This window comes from Lissotriton vulgaris, chromosome 4_1, assembly GCF_964263255.1.
Source record: "Lissotriton vulgaris chromosome 4_1, aLisVul1.2, whole genome shotgun sequence".
Classification (NCBI taxonomy): Eukaryota; Metazoa; Chordata; class Amphibia; order Caudata; family Salamandridae; genus Lissotriton; species Lissotriton vulgaris.
This window is the reverse complement of record NC_141691.1, coordinates 697,607,076-697,632,279: the sequence shown is the minus strand read 5'-3', so window position 1 is coordinate 697,632,279 and position 25,204 is coordinate 697,607,076. Positions and strand designations below refer to the sequence as shown.

At 45.1% G+C, this 25,204-nt stretch overlaps 1 protein-coding gene across 5 annotated transcripts in view; it reads right to left on the bottom strand.

Moving 5' to 3' along the window:
• Positions 1 to 25,204, bottom strand: part of MAK (male germ cell associated kinase) — a 698,372-nt gene that overhangs the window by 24,577 nt on the left and 648,591 nt on the right. Inside the window, exon 15 of one of the 5 annotated variants that reach the window (XM_086964989.1) lies at positions 4,121 to 4,213. The exons of the other annotated variants lie outside the window; for them this stretch is intronic. Within the exon in view, the coding sequence (XP_086821115.1) occupies positions 4,121 to 4,213 (93 nt within the window). The remainder of the gene's footprint in view (positions 1 to 4,120; positions 4,214 to 25,204) is intronic. 5 annotated transcript variants of the gene reach the window in all.

Below are 25,204 nucleotides of genomic sequence, written 5' to 3'. Positions count from 1 at the left end.
ACTAAGTTGCAACTTTATGGGCATTAAAAGGAGCTTTTGTGGCCATCCCATCCCATGCCTGTTGAAGACCTTTTGTCATGCACTTCCTTCAATAATTGTATTACTCATGCAGAAGTGAATGGATATTTCGGAATGAGAATATAGAATTATTTGCATATGTTAGAAGCCATAAATCCATATTTTGGATTTTGGGATCTACTATTTACGAAAGGAAATGTAACTTTGATTGCAACTAAGTGGCAGTGGGGTGCACAGAAGCTTATGTGAAGGATACCCACTGCCTCTAATATCCTCATATAAAGGGGAACAGAGATGCCAAGGATAGTGACTCTGATCCAGCAGAAGTCATAATCCTGCTTATTGTATATGTGGAGTTTTTTGCCATTACTTTGTGGTTTTTACTTTCACGTTTATTGACTATTATGGTTCTAGAAAGAGATCACATGTATTTCTACATCCAACTTGCATTGATTCAAGTTATCCATAAACAACAAAGTGCTTTGTTGGTGCTATGCGTGTACTGTGATAGGTTTTTCATGACTTCTGCTCTCCAAGCCTCTTATTTTATTAATGGTGAAGCCGATGCTGTGCATTTGCCCATCAGACCTCAAACTACAATTAGCTGAGTTGGTCGGTTATGTGCCACAAACTAGTTTTTCAAAATATTTACAGGTCACTGGTTCGATATGTGGCTTCTCCAGTGCTGATCAGAAATTGTGATGTACAGTTTGCCAAGAAGTTGGTGGATTGGAGATGCCCAACAGCTTACTTAAACAATTTCTTCTCTCTCTTGAATCTTATCTATCAGACTGTAGTAAACCTACACAAGTTTGGTTAAAAGGCAAAAACTCTAGCTGGATGGATGACTTCCTTATTAGTGACAGAATTAAACTGTCATTCTACTTTTAAGATTATATTTTATATAGTGAAAACTTGGCCCAAAGACATCAAAGCACTTTACATGATCACCAAATTGCTTTGCACAAGGTCAGATTTTTTTTAAGGACCATGGAGATTGATTTGCCCTGAATCACAGGATGCTGAGCTGACGACGGGACTCAAACCTGGTACCCCAGTTCCATCATTCAAACTGAGAAGGCGAAGTAAGGATTTGGGACACGTAAAGGAGTACTCAATGTGTTGTGAAATGAGAAGGAGGGGTTGTCTCACTTACTGGACTTCAAATAGCAACATAGGTTGAATTTATGAACAGTAAACTCTATAAGTTGAGGTCATTCACCAAAATGCTTTTCACTAAAAGAGTGAAAGAAAGCACAGCTGTCGTAAAATATTGGAAGGTCCTTGACACCAAATTGTAACTGTTGAAGGCAAGCATACACACTATTGAGCTGTAGGAAACACCTGGCAAGCAATTTTGCCAGCACTACACGGAAATCTAGAGATCCAATGGAGAATCTAGCGTGAGCTTATGTTTAGTGTTCCCTTCAATTAGCTATAACTCAAGGTAGAGCAGGGACAACGTTTCAAAGAAGTCACCCGCAAGAAACCTAGAATAAAAGTAGATCTAATAAGTGGCTTTAGTGTCACACAAATGATCAAAGTCTCTGATTTCATAAGCATGAAATGAGTCCTTAGATTCGAGAACGAAAGGAGATGACATGGGATTGGTTAGAGGGTGAGTGTGAATCTATGACCTGTAAAGATGATGCACCGAGCTAATCCTGAAAGGAGAAAAAAATAAATATTTGGACTCTTTCTTTCCCAGAAACCCTTTAGATTTGATATGAGTTACTTAGTATTAGAAATTCGTTAAAGAATGACTTTGATAAAAACTGTCAATAGGCAGAAAGCAGTGGACAGGTGCAATGTGGGTGAAAAGAACAGTGTGGGGGAGAAGGAAGGGTACCACGTGATAAAGGTTTCGGATTGGTGTTGTTTTGTGGCGTCCAATGAGAAAGTCAATGATCTCTGGTTTGAGGGTCATGGGTTTACTGTCTGCAAGAAGAAAAGGACTTTGGAAAAATATGTCACTACAACAGGGGATGAAGAATGCTTATTTGCAGGTGAGTTCCAAACAAATGAGTGCCACATATCGCACACTGCCTTATACAGGGTTAGATTGGCAGGCACCATGTAATCTGCTTACTGAAGGAGAAAGAAAATTAATTTGAAAACTTAATTTTTTAACCAGTACTCACTGCAGTGGTGAATCCCATTATAAAATAACAACGAACATGGCTACACGTATCAAGTCCCACGTTGAGAAAGGCAATCTTACTGCCTTGGTATTTTATGACTATAATCACCCCCTTTCTCTAGGTCTCTACGTTGTTTTTATTCACTTGTTTCTTCAAAATTGAAATATGTTAATCTTTCTACAACATTATGGTAAAAAGGAAAGGAGGGCAACTATTAGTCCACCTAATTTCAAATCTACTTTGATGTTGCGCTCTTTGCCGGTCGATTATCGCACAGCACCATTATCCCCCTAAGGAGAGAAAAGCACATTGTTCTGTACAGTGGCATTTCATAAAAGGGTTATTGTACATACATTCCAATTATCTACGGATGACCCTCAGGTGGATCATTTTACAGGACACTTTCATAATTGATCTTGTAATCCCTATCACCATGTCCTCCCTTATGCCTGCTGTCCGTGCCCTCCGTCCCAGAAATTGTATCTGGCATGCCAGAAAGAGAAAAAAGTGCAGTGGAATTTGTGGCTCTAATAAATGGTATCCCTGAGACTGCAGCATTCATAGTAAGGTGAACACAGGTTTGCAGTGTGGGTGCAAGCTATGTGTTGTGTTGGAGGAGGAGGTTGATAGAGCAAAGTAATCTGTAATTCTTCATACATATCAGTGCATTCATCTAATGCTATTGTCCACACATTGAGACATTTCTCATCAATTAAAGATGTCTGCCAAAGCTTTTAAAGGGGATGCAAATCACTATAGTAACCATTTAATACAGTGTATGAGGCACCGATTTCAGAATGTTGAAATGGTGAAATCTTGCTACTACTTGAGTAACCATGTTTTAGTCTTGTGGTTGCATTCACTTGCCCACTATCCTCGATCAAGCAAAATGAATTTCCTTTAGTAATTTTGTGTTGTTTCCTTAATCACTATCCTACTCTTAAATCTGTTGCAACTTTCATGGCTGTCAATACTGGCCCTTGATATTCCTTCTTTAGGCATCATCTCACTTGTCTACATTACAAGAGATCAGCTGTCACAAGTTTTTTTCTTTGTGTTCAAACAACACTTGGTGGCATCTCTTCTCTAATTTTAATGGTAGAAAACAGCTATGAAGTAATAGAAGCATAATTCACACAAAACTAAAAAGGATGGAGGTTTTTTTTTTTAGTTTGCACTGGATGAAAAGGTCTTTAACTTTAAATTATTAAAAATACCTCTGGAAGCTCAAGACACTGACCCTCAGCTTGGAAACAGAATGAGAAAAAAGCAACATATTTTCAGTACATACTGATTGCCAGCAAATGGAGAATTCAGAGGTATGCTGACGTTTGGACTTAATTAAGGGTTGTAAACACAGGGTATAACACGAATAACTATGCAATCATATCTTCTGAGGAAACAGTTGCTCTTACAGCAATGAGCAAGCTGTAATTCCCAAATCCAAATCCAGTTTCGTGAGCAAATAGGAGTTTGCATTCAGAACATAATTGGCCCCACAGTGGTAATCCAAGCCAGATGCGCATAGCTTTCATACGTAGAAACAGAGACAACTGATTTTGCCATAAAAATTGAAAATGTGACTAAGAATAATTTTCTATATTCCACATTACAGAAGGAAAAAATAGTGTAAAATAAGTTTTTTCGATTTTTCACCGTTTTCAACATTTACATCACTTAGTCCATTCTAAAATGGGAGTAAAACTAATCCCCCTATTTTTTTATTAACCATAAAAAGAAAAGGTGTAAATGTATTTGCTTATTTTTTCACGTGATAGAGGTCCTTAAAAACACTGACACTACAAGCATTACCCTGAAACTAATGTTAATATCTTTTGTAAATAAGTTACAACCACTTCCTAGATGATAACACAGTGTCTAAATGTTCTTGTGGTTATTGATGAACAATAACTCATTTAAGTATTTTGTAGACCTTGATACAAGTTAAGGTGTACTGTTACCTTCTGTATTTTCGGTCACCAACTTTTGGATGGTTGGTTTAGGTTTGGAAATTTTCGGCTTATCTTTTTTAGAGTCACCAATGGAAGTGAAGTCTGATAGGCAAAAAGAAGGAAGAAAAGGAAAACAGAATAAAAGCACAAAGGAAAATAATGTTTGAAATGAGCGAGAAATCAAAAGAACAAAACATAAGAAAACGATGAAAAGGAAAATGAGACAGGAAGACATTTTAAAGTTTTTGGAAGGCGACACCTGAACTTTAGCATTTCAAACAGCAATTACAATAAATGCAGGGTAAAATTTAGCATTCATTCATTGTTTTACACGTCAGTATTTTCACTCCCAATATCAATATCGTAAAGCAATTTCCTAATCTTTAAGTGAATCTTACACATTCCAAACTATACGAAGGAAAGGCTACTTACCAGTAATAGCAGATTGCTAGCAAACGTACCTTCAAAGGAAAGTCATTTTAGAAATAATACCGCTAACTATATTCACACGCATTTCTCTCAATGTTACACAATATATGATGTAACACAAATTCATGATGGAACATTTGCGGTGCCAACGGTTGCAGATCCCTCCAAGCACAGTGAAAAAGTAGTGTTGCAACAGGAACATGTGTTTCTTTGCAATGCATTAAAATATCTCCTATCCAAGTGGCATATGTAAAAAAATCTAAATTAAAAAAAAAAAATCCTTAGGTTAAAGGAACATATCAATTTAGCATTTAAAAAAACATTCTTAAAAGTGGATAGGGTAGGGAAAGTTAGCAGAAGCACATTATTAATACAGAGAGTAGCTCATGGATTGGAGCGAAGACCCAAACTGCTTACAGTCCATAGAGACAAGATGGACTTCTTCCGTAAGATGCAGAGATCATATCCAAATCTACTGGGCAGAACCAACTTAAATCTTTTTCGATGGGTGGGTTTGGATAGTGAGATAAGGCCCCAAATAATCCCTGATTTGTATCATGAGAGATGTGGAGCTAAAAATAAGACATAGTAAGGCTTTGGTTATTTCGGCACTAGTAGTGGCATTGCCCTGCGATGCAAGGAGATAAAACCACCAATTGTGCCAACATGGCAGAAAAACATATCTAGTTCTAAAAAAAAAAAACTAGACGATGCATTCACAAACCTATGACATTTTGTTAACTGTGAAAACAACATTGTAGTATTTACAGAAGTGTAAATGGTTGTGAATAAATTATAACGCTAAAACATGCTTAAAAGTAATTTATAAGATGTCCTCATGTATCGTATTTTCTGATTATATTTATATTTCAGTGAAGAGCATGTTTAGTGATTACTTATCACTGAACAGTTGCAACATCAAATACCTTAGAGTATGGTTTTTAAAATCAATTAATACTAACTATAAATGGGAATCAGAACTATATTAAGAAAAAAGTAACCTCTTTCACGAAAACATTTTCTTCTTATTCTTATCTCAGTAGGGTTGATGTGATACTGGTAAAATGATGATTTTGCACAAAATACCTTGAACTTTTCAGTGTTACCTATCAATTTACCAAACCCATTTCATATAGATATTTGCTCTCTGAAGTCAAATTTCATTTGGACTCAATTAAACCAAGAATTTCACTGGTAAACTTTGAATGGTTTACCGTGGCATAAACGTTTTTGGATTTATATACAAACAACATCGTTCTGCCTTTTGCATTAAACAGCTTTGATATTGGCATGACAAGCTAGCATGAGGGATTATTCTCCATGGTTGGATACTAAGAAAGCTCTCATGCCTCGTTTCTCTTATATGTAAGTTATTTTTCTACTACAAAATATTTATGCTGTGCTTATGAAACCAGTCCCAGGCTGCTTGTTTCCGGTCCAGGGAAGACATGGCTTGGCAGTTCGGGCTGGACTGTTCCCATGAGGCACAGGGTCAGACTGATTTGCATATAGCTGTGTCTGAACTGGGGTAGCAAAGTGAGCTAAAGAATGCTGAGTGTCTGAAAAGATTCAGCGCTCCGTCCATCATCTCCTTGTGTTTGCCTCATTAAGAGATACATATTTTATTAGTGAAACATTGGCCATACTCCTCTCCCAATTGTAACTATATTCCGATTGGTTTTTAATGTCTTCTTGTTAAAGAATTTTGGAATAAAGTAATGGCAATAGAGGCATTGGGATTGAAGATGGCTTTTTTTTAGCTTGTGGCTGAGGCTCTGCTGCTGCACCCGGTCAGTGATCTACAGACTTATTGAGGCATCAAGTTTTTCTCTTTGGGTGGTGGGACCTTTCAGGAGTTGGAATAATCACTTGCTGCGCTGTTAACTCCCATGCTACCAGAACTATAGAGCACCTATGCCAGTGACAGCAGAGAGCCCTTGCTGATGGCCCACCAACGGGAGGCTTTTGCGCTAGGTGTCCAGAGATTGGCACAGATGTTGCGATGGAGACTGTGGCACTCAAGAGGAAGGTCAAGGTCCAAAGATGACATGGAGAGCATCATAATACTCTTTCAACTGGGTCCAAGTCGCCCGGGATCCAGGGAATGAGAGGCACAGAGTCCTCAGCACAAGGGCACGAGGAACCATCTAAAACCACATTGTGAGACTAAGAAGCCCCGGAAAAGTGGGGCATCGATAGATTACGACGATGCTTACTGTGAGACATGGGCAGGGACTTGGACCGCTGATGTCTTTCAGGGGATGGAACATGACGCTCATGGGAGCTTTGCAATCTGTGGCGTCGTGGTGCTCGCCCAAGCACCACATACAGATGGAATGAGAATCCGTACCCGACATCTTCCGAGCACAAGACCCACAGGATTTAAATCCTGAAGGCACAAAGAGCTCTACAAAATGTTTCAGACAAAAGAAATCGTCACAGCAAGGCTGTAAAATGGCTAGAGATACGCTTCTCCTGATCCGTGTACAGGGCAGAAAAGAAGACACTGACATTTGCGCACCAGAGGGAACTTTTATGGCTTCACTGGAGTCAAAACCACAGTCGACATCTCGGAGGGTACGACGCCGTACCACGGTGCACAGAGGTACTGCTTAAAAATTTCCAGATCCAGTCTGACGCCTGGGGAGAATTCAAAAGTTAAGGAATATGCAGGTAGATGTCTCTATTAGATTGTTTATATAATTTCTTTGTTGGATGTACCATAATGCAAGTTGTACGTATGTTTCTAACATTGTATTCATGTTTAAAATATATTTCCCAACGCTATTTAAACACACAACACTTCCAATAATCATGTTTGAGCAGAAGATTGTATGCGTCAGTGAATGAGTTGAGGCTTGATGGAAACATTCCCACCAGGAAACAGGTGAAATAAAAAGGCTTGTAACCTTGATAACATCAAGCCTGTGTATCTCTCAACTTTTCAGACGTAAATCCTCTCCGTAAGGATAAGTTACTGCATTTCTTTCGTGATTTTTTGAAGCATTGTGAGGCTGTAGCAAGGTGGGTGAAGAAACCTCATCATTCAGTACCCCCTTGATCTTCCGGGCTATCACAATAAGACATGGGTACAACTACATATAGTTGCCAGTAAGTTCACAGTTTTTTGGACATATCCTTCTTTTTAAATATAGTGTCTTGCAAATAAAACTGATAAACCTTGGTTCGCAGTCCCCCGACCCTCTTATCCGTTGATATTAAGTGCACTATCACTTCATGCCTGATTGAATGGCACTGAAAGTACAGAGTCATGACTAGTCAAAAGTCGCTCCAATCAACCCAAGGAGCACATGACACTCACTTTGAATGATGTGTATCGATTGGGTATGGAATGCAAATAAAGACTCACGTATTGATCAATATAAAGGTGCTCTCCCAACTACTGTTGCACCGCTGCTTGATTGTTTGAATGGTGTCTTTTTACAGAGTGAATACCGTATCCAGTTTGAAGGTATACTTCAAGCAATCATAGAGAAGGAATGCACTTTGGAGCAACTCACTCACAAAAAAGAGTTTAAATGTGCAACTATGATGTTTTGCTCTATTCTTTCAGATTTTTCTTACACAGACGGCTGTAAGGACGCTGAACCGTAAGTACACGGTCCGGCATTCAGTTGAGTCTGATAAGGGTGCGCCTTAGCGTGCGCAGACCTCTCTACTCAACTCACTTGGTCCTGACGAAAACCGACTTTTTTTTTTATAAGGTTGAAACATGTTGACCATATCCTCACAACAACACAGATACTTTCTGGTCTGAACACGCCAGCAGAAGTATCCCACCTGTTTTTAATTGTGTTGCATGACTCTAGAATAAAATTGGCAGGGAGTACATGTATGACACTTTTTAACTCACTCATTTACAAATACACCTTCACCACTCACAAAAGAACCAGCTCAGCTGTAGTTACAGGTGTCGAACCACACCTGAGTGGCACTCGGTCACTCAGGTGAACCCCAATGATGAAGCATTTCACCAACCAGGTTGGTGAGTGAGGGGTTTATAAAAAAAGAAAGAGTTCTTTCTTTGACCGCATATTTCTCCTGTTTAATCACTAGGACACTGTGCCCTGGGGATACTCCTTCTTTTATTTTGAAAGTATATAACTCCAGGGGATTAGGAGTAGAACCCCAAACGAAAACCCTTACTCTCCCATTATTTTTTACATATTTGAGGCAGCGCACAACTGTGAGAGTCCTTCCTTTGCGGAAGAACCACCACATCAACAGATATGGGTGAGAACTAAGGTTTATCCTTTACCAATGAAGAGGTAGAGGCTATTTTAGCCAAGACCTTCATGTTTGCAGACTCCAACATAGAGCAAACCATTGCACAGACCACAGATTGGGACAAACTGTCAGAGATGAAAAGCGACAGGATCAGGACCATTTTACAAGGGACAATACTGAAAGAATATTTAAGAAATAACACCGCTCACAAGGGGCTACTGGTAACCAATGCACAAAGAATCTTCTTGAACGACCCCACATTTAGAAGAGACTGGGCCCAGATTGCATGGCACTGCACACGTGACTGGATAGTACTTATCATAAAAACCGCAGTCAGGTTATCAGAGGCCATACTTATAGAAATCCAACAGACAGAGAGTCACATACGAACCACAATCAATGGCTATAAAAAAAGATTAGACTAAATAAATAAAGAACTCAATGAGTACAAAGACAATCTAGCTCAGCAGAAAGCACAGAAGTTACAAAAAGACCTTAAAAGGTTTTCATATGTAAAAACATACCCCTTTTCGGACCCTGACATCAAACCATCCACAAGGAAAGAGAGTGGAATTCGGAAGCATCCAGTGATGAGTCCTCAGTCAGCAGGGGGTCAAGCACAGGGAGTGGGAGAAACAGGCAGAGCTCAACCTACATGGCAACATTACAGTGTACCAATGATGGGTAACTTCCCAGGCACATTCAACCCTCACCATCAATTCCAGGCGTTTGAGTGGCAACCTCCATTTCCACAACCAATGTTCCCACACAATGCTTTCCGCCCTCCTTTTTTAGGGATGGGCCAGAGAGGAAGAGGATGACGAAAGGGAAACAGTCAGGTACACTGGGAGGAACAGGACAACATGGGCAACCACACAAGGAGCAAAACACAAACACCACAACCAGGGACGAGCAACACCAGGACCTAGTAACTAACCTCTCCTCCAGGGATCTCTCAGAAATAGAAAAGAGTACACTTAACAAAGGTCTTGGCTTTGTTCTGACAGCCAAAGTGGATAAGTTTGGTCTCCACAGCGAACTTGCAAGTTTTTTTTAGAAAACTGAAATTAAAAGCATTTTTTGAGAAAGAAAACGAGACCCAAGACACACAGGCCCTGGCTGACAAAGGCCTACGCAACAAATCGACCTTCTTACCTCCTCCACATACCATTCCAGCTTTGAAATGGCAGTTACAATGATATTGAAAGGATGGAAGAAAAGAAACCCTTTTATAACATGAGCAGAGATGAGACTAAAGCTCTGGAGGAACTAAAGAACTGCAGGGAGATCATTATAAAACCTGCAGATAACGGCGGAGGGATAGTTGTACTTGACAAAACAGCTTACCAAACTGAATGCCTCCGCCTTCTATCGGATAACAAAAATTACTGCCCCCTGACAGCTGACCCCACACTTGAACTGAAACAGGAAATTAGTTTGCAAGTGAATGCTGCAGAATCCTGTAGCTACATCACCAAACATGAGACGGATTTTCTCACAACCAATGAAGAAAAAAAAATCCATATTTCTATATACTGCCTAAGATGCACAAAAACAAAACTCCACCGCCAGGCAGACCTATTTTGTCTAGAATTGGGTCCCTTCTCGAGCCCCTATTGAGGTATTGTGATTGTTTTTTAAAAAAACAGAGACCTACTTGCGCGACACTAAAAGTCTCCTGATTGAGGGGGCGTGGCTAGCAGCATGCAGTGCTAGACGTGTGGTCCGGGAGCTCCCGGCCGACGAGTTACAAATCCGCCGTTAAACTGTGCCACGGACAATTAAAACCGCCAAATACTGTGTGGCGGACAGCCCAGAAGTGAACCCCCGTGTCGGCGGGAGGTTTTGAAGACTCAGGAGCCTCCAATCTCGGGTTTTGTGGCAGCGGCCGGAGGACGACCCAGCAATCCAATATGGTGACCCTGCATTAGGCTCCGTGTCCGGGAGGCGAAGGAGGGCGCCGCGGAGCCGATACCGCAGACCCAGCGACGGCGCTAACCTGCAATACCTGGACACCGGGGTACCACGCGCAGAGGACCAAGTGCCCCAGGCTATTCGAGCTACCGGTGCCTGACCGCCCACCGCAAGAGGACAGCTCGGCAGGGATATCGAGGCGGCCGGCGGCGAAAAACACTGGGGGCGCCGCTAGAGGTCACAAACCGGAGGAGCGGACCCGCGATCCTGAGGCAGTGACCGCTGCAGAGACCCTGATTACACGGAGCTGCTCCCACAATCCCCTACAACCCGCCAGAGACACTCACGGTAGGCCGGTTCGCGGGCGCCCCCCACTAGCAAGGCAGGGTGAGTTGGCGGCCGCGACGGGAGGTGTGCAGTGGGGCCGCCCAGCGGGACAGCGCACTTACAAGCGAGCGCAGGGCACCAGAAGCGGCAACCGGGAGGGCAGTGCACGGAGGTGTGGAGCCCCTAGCAACCGGGCGATACCTTTACCAAGATGGCGGCCATGCTCCTCGGCCGGCCATCCTCGATGCTAGAGCCAGCGTTAGGAGGGGTGTAGCCTGCTCTGGTGAAGGCACATGAGGTGGAGAGCGACCTTGAAGTACTGACTGTGGACGAGATTGGTCGCACGCCCCCCCACCCCCCCCAGTCAGACACACAGCTCGGGGGACAACGAATAGCGGCTGCACATGCTGACAGGAGCCACGTAGAACTCGGTGAGCAATCTGAACACAGGTGTGGACCTCCCTAGGGCCACAAGACGACGGGGGAGACACACACTGCTGCACCCCCTCCCCCCCTCACTTTGTCCGGAGTCTGGAGCTGAGCTGTACACTTGCCCGGTATACACACTCAGGAGGCGAGGAACGCTATGGACACCACTATTGTACGTAAACGTACCATAACGTGCACTCTACATGACTAAAAGCTCGGCGAATAGGCCTGGTAGACGTGGAACTGACCCACACCATAGGCGGCAATAGCCAGCACACACCTGGAAGATAGCCACGACCACCGGGCGGCGGAAGTAGCGCCCAGAGGGAGGAAGGGAACAATAGCGCCAGGCTCGGTCAGCAACAGGGAGGGAGAGGAGGAAGGACCGCCACTGCACCACTACCAAGGTGGGTCGTGTACGCCTGTCTCCCCGCGACTCAGACTCACCTCCACAATAATGGGGAAGAAAGACCCGCCACCAAGGCCACTGAAACAAGGCCCTATGGACAATTTTGCAGCACCACGGCAGGCCAGGGAGAACCCGGACGTCTCATCTGGGGCCCCCGTCGACACTGGGATTCTGCTCGCAGCGATACAGGCGTCCAGAACGGACATTCAGGAATCACGGGCGGCACTGGAGGTCAAGATCGGCGAGGTGGGATCGGAAGTCACTCTCCTGCGCCAAGATTTCAGAAACCTCTCGGCCAGAGTGACGGAGACAGAATCTCGCATCGGAGAAGCAGAGGATGCGATCACCACGGTCCGGAAGGAAATGGCAGAACTCCAGGCATCACACCGACAACTTCTGTGGAAGGTGGACGATGCAGAAAATAGGGCCCGCCGCAACAACCTGCGCTTTGTAGGTTTTCGTGAAGGAATTGAGGGGAACAATATGTCGGCATTCCTACACACGTGGCTCAAGGAAACCTTCCCAGGGGCACACTTCTCGACGTGCTTCGTGATTGAAAGAGCCCACAGAGCACTGCTGGCGAAACCCCCGGAGGGGGGGAGACCTAGACCAGTGATCGCACGTTTCCTCAACTTTGCCGATAGAGACCTGATCTTGAGGGAAGCTAGGAAACTAGGTGAAATCAGGCTGGAGAACACTACCATCATGATCTTCCCCGACTACAGCCAGGAGGTGCAGAAACAGAGGCGCTCCTTTGACTCGGTGAAGACTAAACTCAGATCAATGAACGTTACGTACATGCTGCTCTTCCCGGCGAAACTCAAAGTCATCTACAAAGATAAAGCAATCTTCTTTAATCACCCGGAGGACGCATGGCAGTGGCTGGAGGAGAGGCCGATCTTCAATGGCAGGGAAACAGCTGGTCGCGAGGAACTGGACAGAGTCGTGAGAGAAAAGACACAATGGGGCCTGCCCAAGCAACAAAGAAGGAAATCTAATAGGACATTCGCCCGTACTGCAGGAACCCCATACCATGCACACGCATCTGCAGGAGGCCGAAGGGGGAGGTCGGAGTCCCCGGGGGCCTCCAGCACAGCTGATCGGAGACTGCGGGGAGATAGCAAACGGACCTGCTCGGAAGGAGACGACGAGGAAGGTACTGAACTCAGAGACTCGGAAACCGAGGCGGACGACCTGACCAGCCATTGGAGTTCTGTCCACCCCCTAGTGACTGAGATACACAACCTGGAGCAGGAGAACTCCGACAAGATGAGTGGGGCCGACACCTCGACACAGGATTCCCACTCCTGAATGCAGCTGCAGTGGACTATTGGAATCGTCGGCCGGGACGACGGCGGCACGCAAGTTGTCACCACCCCTTTGTTTCTTTCCTTTGTTTTTCTATCCTTACTTGGGTTTCTGTTGTTAGTTTAAGACGTTTCCTTAAGGTCTCACACTCTGTCCACGGTTGCGCCTGGGCGCGACGCCCAGCAAACGTACTGTACTACATCCTGCCGGAGTGGGACTGTGAGACCTAACTGAAAACAGGGAGGGAGTGGGAGGGCGACAGACCGACTCCTACGGACAGCTCGGACCTCTGGGGGGGATGAGACTGGACGGGGAGGGAGGTGGGGAGGTGGGGGAGGGGAGGCAGGCGGAGACAATTTCAACCAGTTGGGGCAGGGGGGGAGAGGCAGGGGGGGGGCGGCCACAATCGTACGAGCTAAAGCACCACTATTGGCACACATCCTGGAAGTCCATGAACCATAAGACTCACTCCACACCATGGCAGGTACACTAACTGACCCACCACGGGAGAGCAGGGGGGTGTCACTCCTCACTTGGAATGTCAATGGCCTGGGGTCCTGAGTAAAGAGGGGGTTGGTGAACGCATATATCAAGAGGGTGGCTCCGGACTTTATACTCCTACAAGAGACACACCTAAGAGGCGAGAAATGTGCATTTATAGCTAGAGGGAGATACACAGTCTTGGCACACGCAGGCTACACTACTGATTCAAGGGGAGTGGCAGTGTTGATAAATAAATCATTCCCGTTCGAGGTGTCACGCACATGGATAGACCCGCAGGGCACCTACGCTGGGGTACAGGGAATATGGAAAAGGCAAACATACACAGTGCTCTCGGTATATGCCCCGCCGAAACTTCAGGCGCGGACTCTCAGAGCGATCGCTTCCATCATTATAGACACCGCAGACACATTCCAAATAGTGGGTGGAGACTTCAACGACGTCATGTCGGAGGAGCTAGACCGTACAGGGCCAACTCGCAGGGGTGGGGCGCCAACAGCACTGTCGCAACATATGACCAACTTGGGCCTCACGGACATCTGGCGATGGCGCCACCCTACTTGTGAGGCATACTCCTTCTACTCTGGAGCACATAGAGTATTCTCTAGATTGGATTACATATTTATGGCTAGGCAGTACCTTACTGCTGGAGACGAGGTGGAGTTTAAAGCGAGGGGAATTTCAGATCACTCGCCAATGTATGCAAAAGTGGGATCGGTAGGGGGAAAGGGAGGTTCAGAGTGGCGTTTGGCAGCTTGGGATCTCCAAAAGCCAGAGATAGCACGGGGTCTCAGGGCCGACATCAAAGTCTACGTGGCGGAGAACGAGGGCTCAGTCGAATCAGGGTCAACCTTCTGGGAGGCATTGAAACCAGTCCTCAGGGATAGGGCACAGAGTAGGTTAAGGGCAGAACGGAAGAGACAGCTGGCAGAGACAACGGAACTAGAAATCACAATAATGCATTTAGAAGAGGAATACCAGGCACATAAGGAGGAGAATACCCTGAGAAGACTGCTAGACAAACAGCATGAATATAGGGAGATAGTTTCGAATGAGGCACGGACACAATCCTTGGCAACACTACATCGGTTATACGACATAGGGGACAAGTCCGGCAAACTCCTAGCCTGGTTGGGCAGGAAGGAAAGGGCAGCAAGATGGGTGGAACAGATTAAAAAGTTAGACGGAGGCCTGGTAAATACAGACCGAGAGATAGCTGACGCTTTTGCAACCCACTATGTGCGCTTCTACACAGCGCGGGAACTTGGGACGGAGGACGAGGCACTTCAGTACATGGGGGAGGTTGACCTACCTACACTGCCTCCCGACACCAGTTTAACACTGGAGGCGGACATCACACTTGACGAGATATCGGAGGCAGTAAATAAACTTAAAACAGGGAAAACACCGGGACCAAACGGGTTCCCGGCGGAATTTTTTAAGTGCACCGCAGATCTGTTGTCACGCCACATCAAAGCCCTGTACGCAGCTTCCTACCAGGAAGGCCGCCTACCACCAGACCTCACACTGGCTACCATAGTCCCTATCCATAAACTAGGAAAGCCCAAAGACGAATGTGCCTCCTATCGCCCCATCTCCCTCCTAAACATGGAGGTGAAGATTCTAGCTACGGTCCTGGCGGGGCGTTTGAGATCGGTGCTCCCAGATCTCATACACGCGGACCAATCCGGATTTCTACCAGACAGAGCCACTAAACTGAACCTTAGACGCACGCACAATTGGCTCCAAGAGGTTAAGGACAGAGAGGAACCCCACTGGTTCCTATCCCTGGACGCAGAAAAAGCGTTCGATGCGGTACACTGGCCCTTTCTCATGGCAGCACTACAGAAGTTCGGCCTGGGCCCGAAATTCCAGGGGTGGGTAAGACTTTTGTATACAGCATCGACCGCACGCGTCAGGGTGAATGGTCGACTATCCAGGGAGTTCCAGATTTCCAGGGGCACGAGACAGGGGTGTCCACTGTCCCCTCTTCTATTTACGCTAACGATCGAGGTCCTGGCGGCCAGGGTCAGGCAGAACCCAGACATCAGCGGCTTCACATGGGACAGACTAGGGGGAGCACAAGAAAAAATATCATTGTACGCTGATGACGTCCTACTATACATCACCAAACCCGAGTGCTCGATCCCGACGCTGTTTGAGGAATTGGAGGGATTTGGAGCGAGGGCGGGTCACACCATCAACTGGAACAAGTCTGTTCTCTATGACCCACGGGGGGCGGATAACTGGGGGGCCATACCCGAGCAGCTGCTCACTACTGCAGACGGCTTTCAGTACCTGGGCACATATATTACGATAGATAGGGCACGCTCATTCTGTAAGAATATAGAAAGAGTAATGACAGACGCAACTGAAGACATGACCAGATGGAGGCAACTGCCGCTCACCCTACTAGGCAGGGCGGCCATGTATAAGATGATTACTCTCCCTAAGTTCCTCTATGCCCTCCAGAATGAGTACTATCCTCTCCCAGCCACACAATCTCCAGAATACATGCGGACCTACGTTCATTCCTATGGCTGGGGAAGCAACCCCGTATTGCCCTCCAAACACTCCAACGGCATCAGTACAGTGGGGGGATCTCACTACCCAACTTTGAGGCGTACTACTGGGCAGAACATCTGACCCCCATTAATGACTGGATACACACCCCAGCAGACCACCCGACATATGCGCTGGAGAGACATAAGCTATCACCACATACTATACATTACTACCTATACGGGGGTAAGGTGAGGAGGTCGCTCTTGCCGGCCACAACGATCACTCTGAGGGCGTGGACACGTGCCACGAAACGCATGGGCTGGGAGGGGAGGTTGACACGTCAGACGCCGCTCTGGCACTGCCAATGGCTAACAGAAATAAAGAAATTGATGGGATGACATAGGGATCTCACACATCGGGGATGTGGTGTACAGAGGTGAATTGAAATCATTCCGCATGCTACAGACAGAATTTGGCTTGCACCGTTCACAACTATTTAAACACACTCAGTTCGCTCATGCGTGGAGGGCTCAAAATGTCACTCTGGCAGACGTGCCGGAATATGCCACTGGAAGGCAGGCTTCTCCAGGAACAGATGGTCCATCAGGCGGTCTCCCTCACATATAAGACACTAACTAATCACATGTTGGGCGACCTCTTGAAATTGAGAGGAAAATGGGAGGCAGAGGTGGGGGAGATGGAAGACCTAGATTGGGAATTGGTCCTGATGCACCCCCGGGAGGTTGCGATCAAATCACGGCTGCGGCTCATTCAACTGAATGTGCTACATAGGACCTACTTTGATAGAATGCGCCTCCTTAAGACCGGGAAAATCACTGACCCCACGTGCCTCAGGTGTCGACAATGTCAAGGAGACTTCTATCACACCATATGGTCATGCGACAAAATACAAATATATTGGGCACACATCTTCACGGAATTGGGAGAAGTTTTGGGGGTAGAGTTGGTGCGAGACCCAAAGTTAGCTCTGCTGGGCATGACAAACGAAGTGGACCTGCCACGCCCGCAACTAATATTCCTAGTACTGGCACTAGTGGTGGCTAAGAGGGACATAGCGAAGTACTGGGGGGCCGCAGAAACACCAGGGATTGAGGAATGGAGAAGGGGCCTGGATCTTTACATGGTAGCGGAGAGGGTGACATATAAGGCGAGGGGTTGCCCCAAGAAGTTCAGAAGAGTGTGGGCCAAATGGAGGCAATATCACGGGATTGAAGTGGGACAGTAAGAAGCAATACACTAGACATTGTATGTAAAAGACTGGATTGGGACCTAACATAAACCCGTAAGGACATGACTACGGGAGTAAAGAAGAGCCAAGGGTACACTGTATTGGGCTACGGAATACTGCTGGGGAGAAGGGGGTGAGAGGGCGGGACTCGGGATTTGATGACCAATGACTACACATCAAGGTGCTTGACTGATACGATGTGGCAAGCTAAAAGTTGGGGAATGTTTTCTTGGTTCTACAGACCACAGTTGGGTGGGAGGGGGATAAAAATGTAAAATGCAGGCATCCGCCGTGACACGACAAGCCCAAATGGGGAAAGGTGCAAAATACTACTGGAAACAAGCACAGCTACGCCGCCCGGCCTCCGGGATGTGGGCTGAACGGCTGTGTGATAAGACATACCCTGTGAAAAGCCGCGGGGATTGGATGGTAATCCTGTTTCTTTGGGACTGATAATATTCGTGTACCTCCTGCAACAAAAATAAAGTTAAAAAAAAAAAAAAAGTCTCCTGATTCTCCTTAAAGACATTAAGGTAGATGAGGCCACGATTCTCCTAAGTTTCGATATCAAAAGCCTCTACACTAACCTACCCCAGGACGAAACGCTAGAGGTCCTAGGTAGAGCGCTTGACGACACCATGTGAACAGACAACGCTCCCAAACACTTTGTTCTGGAATGTGCCACCCTAGCACTAAAAAGAAACTACTTCGAGCTCGAAGGCAAGCTGTATTTGCAAACTAGGGGCACTTACATAGGGAGCACATTTGCTCCAAGTGTAGCGGGTTTGAAAGTTTTTGACTTCGAGAAGAAATTCATTCGGGTGAGGGTAACCCTTTTGCACAACACATTGTATTTTGGAAGAGATACATTGACAACGTCCTCGCCATTTGGCAAGTACCTGAAGATACTCTGAGGGAGTTCATCACTTGGATTAACACTTGTGACAGAAACCTAAAATTCACCCACTCAATGGACAAAGAGAATTTGGTATTCCTTGATCTAGTCATCACCAAAGAACAAGGGAATCTGGAAACCAGGACCCACCACAAGCCCACTGCAAAGAACAACTCTCTCAGATACGAAAGTTTTCACTCAAGGGCATTGAGGGAGAACCTTCTGTATGGCCAATATCTACGACTAAGAAGGAACTGTAGTAAACTACAGGACTATCGCAACCAGGCCACTGACCTAACCAAAAAACTCTCCAATAGGGGCTACCCTGATCATATTCTAAGTACATGCCAGAAACGGGCCAGGCGCCAACCACGACAGGCACTCCTAGAGGGCAAGGTCAGAGTTGAGCAAAAACCACCACTCACGTGTGTAACCACATACAACACACTGTCCAATCAAGTGCCCAAGTCCATAAACAAACACTGGAACATACTCAACACTGAATTGGAAAGGAGAAAATAGCAAACCAATTGATGGTGTTTATGCCCTTGTTACAACCTCATTTTACATAATCATTACATGAACATTAATAATTCACTTAGACAATAACGTATGCAAAATATATGATTATTTCATTTTTCTAATTCTTTTGTTTCATTTTTTTAAAAGACTTTTTTCCATTTTTGACAATGATTCATAGAGTAACCATAATAGTTCATACCAGTAACAATAAATAACATATAATACCTCTTGTGAACAAACATGCAACAATATACAATTAAATACAGACAAGGTGCTGTACGATATGTTCGGTCGGTGGAAAGTTATATGAAGGCAAAATGCGGTAGAATGGGACACAACGCGTTTCGACCTGAGGCCTTCATCAGGTGACCGTCATTTCGTTTTTTACACACAGACAGGTGTACAACAAGTGCTTTATTTATTAATTGCGCGGAGTATGTTCCAGTTATTTCATAAGGCGGAGGTTCTGATGTTTTTAATAATGCAGATGGTTCAGCAGGAAATGTATAGCACTGATATATGATGATACCACTTCTTATTGGTTATCAGGATTATTCTTGGGATATATTTTGTAGTTAAGACATACTCAACACTGGACATTTACATTGGGAGAAACCACTTTTTTCCTTTAGGAGAGCAAGGAGTATCAAGGACTCTCTTGTGAACACCCGCACGAGACAGAATAAACTAGAGGAACCAACAACAGTACTCAGCGCATGGGGTTTGCCTAAAGTCACTGGTCACTATCCATGTGGCAACTGTAGCGTGTGTCATTTGACCACGGCAAACAAGACACAAAATCTGGAGAAGGACAGATTCTGGACACAAAGGGCCCACAGAACTGCAACAGCCACTACGTGATGTACCTGATAACATGCCGGTGCGGTTTACGGTACGTGGGCATGACAGGGAGGAAGGTTAAACAACGCATTTGCGAACACCGTGGCACAATCAGGTGTAAAAAAGCAACCACGAAATTGACCGAACATTTCCTCACTAACAATCATACCACCAATGAAATGAGATGGACAGTGATAGAGGTTGTAAAACGTGGAGAAAAGACGACACAACGTCTATTCGAGAAGGAACAACAATGGGTATATAGGTTATCCACCAATGTATCTGGTTTTACTGATAACATACCCTGGAACACTGTGAGACAAAGATAATAGCCACAGCTTTGCCACTAGACACTGACCTCTGAATGCACAACAGCACATAAAAACACACATTTTCCTTTGGCTATGTCCCACACTCTTAAACTATTCAGAAGGTGGTATTCCAAACAACAAGGTAAATGTTTAAAAACTATCTTCTTACAATGGGAACAGTACAATCATCCAAAATGTATTACTATATGGGAACCATTGATGGTATTCAACATGCTGAAATGCCAAGATCTTTCACCCTAAATCCAGAAGAACAGCAAGTTTACCATACATACCAACTACAATACCTTCGTCTACTAAGCATTGTTCACAAGGGATTGAATAAAGTTTTCTCACTATCCAAATTGCTACAATTAATTTGCCCCAGATTCCTAGCACCATATGGGAAACACCGTGACTTTTTACTCGATTCTTGACTTTCACTGAACGTTGGCAACGTAACGCCCTCCCGTCACCCGCACCGCGATCAGCTGACCACGACGCGAGCGCCGTGATTGGTTGTGGCCTGGAGGGGAAGCCTGTTCCTAAACACACGGAGATGTCTCTCTGACATCCTTGAGACTCCGTGCGGGCAATGGACAGGTTTTCTATGCAACGCTTTGTTTCTTTTTCACTTTGTGATACCGATGTTTGTTTATGCATCGAATATCGTTCTCTGATCTTACGTAGGGTAATACTATACCACGAACGCCCGTTAGCACTAACTCTACATTTTGCAAATTTCTTGCCAACAGAATGCTTCTTTAACAGGCCCCCCACGGAATCCATTGGGTACAACTACATCCCAAGACTCCTCAAACCACCACTGCACTGAATTGGCGAACTTCTTTCGGTCCAAAATCCAGAAAATCCTCACTCACATTCCTCAAAATGACCTGAGCAATCTCACCAGCTCCACAAATGAGGGCCCACAACACAACAAACTAGAACTTAGGACCATCCCGCCGGTAACCCCGAACTCCTTCCTCTCTCTTCTATCCTCATTAAAAAGCGGCTCCCCCCTAGACCCCGCTACCCCCAATATCCTGACACTGGCTGGACCCGCCATTGCCCCTTTTGCCACAGCACTTATCAACACCTCCCTCAAAACGGGCGCAGTCCCTACCGAGTGGAAAAAAGCAATGGTCCGCGCACTACAAAAAAAGCCTAATCTAGACCCCACAGACCTGGGCAATTTCCGACCCATTTCGCTCCTGCCATGCATCAGTAATATAACCGAAAAACACATCAACCGCACCCTCTCAGCATTCCTCAAACAATGGCGCCCTCCACCCCTCTCAAACTGGGTTCCGGCCGGGCCATGAGACAGAAACCGCCATATTGTCAGTCGTGGAGGAAACAAAGAAAATCTTGGACACAGGGGGCACAGCCGCGATCATTCTCCTCGACCTCAGTGAGGCATTCGACACGGTCAACCACCCTCTCCTGGTCCACCGTCTCAATAGAGCAGGAGTGTCAGGAACAGCACTCAAAATGGCTACATTCTTTCCAGGAGGGTAGATCTTTCCAGGTCTTCCAAAACAATCATACCTCACAAACCTTACCATTAGGATGTGGATTCCCACAGGGCTCCTCGCTTAGCCCCACCCTTTTAATGTTTATATGGCCCCCCTGGCAGAAATAGTGTTCCCATTCGGAATTCACCTGGTGACATACGCTGACGACACACAGCTGGTCGTAGCCCCTAGCCACCCTTGCCATAAAACTAAAAACCTGCTACCCTGTCTGGAGGAAGTAGTAAAATGGATGAGTCTCTCCCAGCTGACACTTAACAGGGAGAAGACGGAAATCATGATACTGGGCAACCACTCGAGCTCCGGCCTAAACACACTCTGGCCACTCTCAATGGGACCCCTGCCCACCCCCACCCCAAAACAGAAATAAAAAGCTTAGGGATCTGGTTAGATAAGAACCTCACCTTTAAAACCCAGGCACGAAAGACAGCATCCACATGCTATGGTATGCTTAGAATTATTCGTTAGATCCTTCCCCTTCTCCCCCTGCTTGCCAAAAGATTAGTCACCCAAGCCCTCATCCTGTCCAGACTGGACTATGGCAATGCCCTTTATTTAGGAGCCCCCAAAGAAGTCATCTCCAAGTTACAGGTCATTCAGAACTGGGCTGCAAGGCTGCTCACTGACACCCCCGTGCTCAGCAAAACAAGCCCTATACTCCCTGCACTGGCTTCCTGTCCTTCAGAGAATAAATTTCAAAGCCCTCTGCATAGCACATAAATCCTTGAACAACCACGGTCCTCTGATCAACAGGGACATGTTTATCCCTTACAGAACCACCAGGCCACTTCGCTTCAACGATCTTCACCTGGCAAACATACCCAGGATAAAAAAGGCCAGAAGCGGAGGCAGGCTCTTCTCTCTCAACGGTATGGAACGCCCTCCCACTACACCTGCGGAGGGAACCTGACCATCTGAAATTCTGTAAACAACTAAAGACCTGTCTGTTCACATAGACACTCTCCTCCGCTCTTCCCTTCGTACCTCCTTAGCGCTGGGATGCCCCTGGGTAGCCATGCGCTTTACAAATGTCAAATACAATACAATACAATAGTTGCCAGTAAGTTCACAGTTTTTTGCACATATCCTTCTTTTTAAATATAGTGTCTTGCAAATAAAACTTATAAACCTTGGTTCTCCTGTCCCCCCACCCCCTTATCTGTTGAGATTAGTGCACTATCACTTCATGCCTGATTGAATGGCACTGAAAGTACAGAGTCATGACTAGTCAAAAGTCGCTCCAAGCAAACCAAGGAGCACATGACACCCACTTTGAATGATGTGTATCGAGTGGGTATGGAATGCAAATAAAGACACACGTATTGATCAATATAAAGGTGCACTCCCAACTACTGTTGCACCACTGCATGATCGTTTGAATGGTGTCTTTTCACAGAGTGAATACCGTATCCAGTTTAGAGGTATACCTCGAGCAATAATTCACGGAGAAGGAATGCACTTTGTTTTGGAGCAACTCACTCTCAAAAAAGTGTTTAAATGTGCAACCATGATGTTTTGCTCTATTCTTTCAGATTTTTCTTACACAGATGGCTGTAAGTACGCTGAATCGTAAGTAAACGGTCCGACATTCAGTTGAGTCTGATAAGGGTGCGCCTTAGCGTGCTCTCTACTCAACTTACTTGGTCCTGACGAAAACCTAAAATTGTGTTGAAAAGGTTGAAACATGTTGACCATATCCTCACAACAACACTGATACTTTCTGGTCTAAACACGCCAGTAGAAGCATCCCACCTGTTTTTAATCGTGTCGCCTGACTCTAGAATAAAATTGGCAGGGAGTACATGTATGACACTTTTTAACTCACTCATTTACAAATACACTTTCACCACTCACAAAAGAACCAGCTCCGCTGTAGTTACAGGCGTCGAAGCACACCTGAGTGGCACTCGGTCACTCAGGTAGACCCCGATGATGAAGCATGTCACCAACCAGGTTGGTGAGTGAGGGGTTTATAAAAAAAGAAAGAATTCCTCCTTTGACCGCATCTTTCTCCTCTCTCCCCTTTTTTTGATCACTAGGACACTGTGTCCTGGGGATACTCCTTCTTTTGTTTTGAAAATATATAACTCTAGGGGATTAGGAGTAGAACCCTAAACGAAAACCCTCACTCTACCATTGTTTTTTACATAGTTAGTCCTTCTCCCAGGCTTTAAATAGTCCCAAACTTTGTATATCTCATATATATGTAATGTGCACAATGTATATGACACCATCATTTTCAGATCGCTCAAAACAGTAACTACTGCCTGATTTCATGAGTAAATATTTGTGCAAATTTTACTTTGTATCATTGTCAGAAGTAAGTTTTCACTATCAATGGAGATCATTCAACAGTGGAATATGTAACCATCTGAAGCATTATTTGAAGTATTTTATGCTTTGCCTCCTTCATTAATTCAGCACATTACTAAGCACAACAGTTGGGTTCAGACAAGCGGTATCAATATCTCCTGGATTTGCAAATTTGTTTATGGAGCTATCCATTCCAATTTTGTAAATGTAACATGCATCAATGTGCCATACTTTATTCCCAACATATATCTGAAAGTCGACGGAATTAACATGTAACTACGAAAATAGCTTAAACTGGCTCAATAATACCAATGATTACTTTGTTTTGTGGTTCATCTAGTAATCATCAATAAAACCATCCAATTAGTTCCAACATTTAGGGCCAGATGTATGACCAGCAAAATTACGCCTCGTAAATTGCGACTTATTTGCGAGGTGCAATTTGCCATGTACTATAATGTGTTTAACACTGTTTGCGATTCCCAATGGGGTCGCAAATTGCAAGGCTCATTACTATTTATGAGCCTCTTTCAATTTGCGAGGGCCTGTCATTCATTGGGAATGACAGGCCCTCCCAGGTATGGTGGCCTGCAGGGCTCAGCATCATGTCTTGGACTGCTTTTAAATAAAGCAGTTTTTTTAAAAAATGCATCCTGTTTTCCTTAAAGGAAAACAGGATGCATTTAAAAAAGAAAAAATTAAACGTTTTAGTGTCATTTTTTAAGGGCAGGTAATGGTCCCTGGGACCACTGCCTGCCCTTAAGAAATATTTTTAGAAACAGTCAAAAAGTGGACCCCTTCCAAATTGCGACTGCATTACCACCCTCTTAAAGAGGGTGGTAATTTGCAAGTGTTTTTGCGGCCGAAATTGCGGTCACAAACCATTCATACATTGTTTTGCGGACGCAATCAGGAAGGGAATGCCCCTTCCTAATTGCGACTCGCAATTCCTAAATAGCGAGTCGCAAATAAATTGCGACTCGCTATTGCCTCCCTTATTTAGATGCTAATTTGGCAGCCACAGGTTTTTCCAACTGGCTTCTGGCAGCCATGGACAGCCTAGCTCCCCTTAAGAAGCATTATGTGACAAGAAAAAAGCCCTCTGCTTCTCTGATAGACTGAGAAAATGTAGACAATCCTACAGCCATCAGGAATGAATATGGCATTTAGACCTCAATTCAGCCGGAAGAAATCTACATAAACAAAGAATGAGGGAATATAAAATCGCCATCATAAAGGAAAAAGTATCATTTTATTCCAAGGTTACAGAATCCTTTAGATCTCCCAGGGAGTTTTTTGATGTAATTAACACTCTTTCCTCCTCCTCAGTCCCTGGACATACTGACACCTCTCAAGGACCT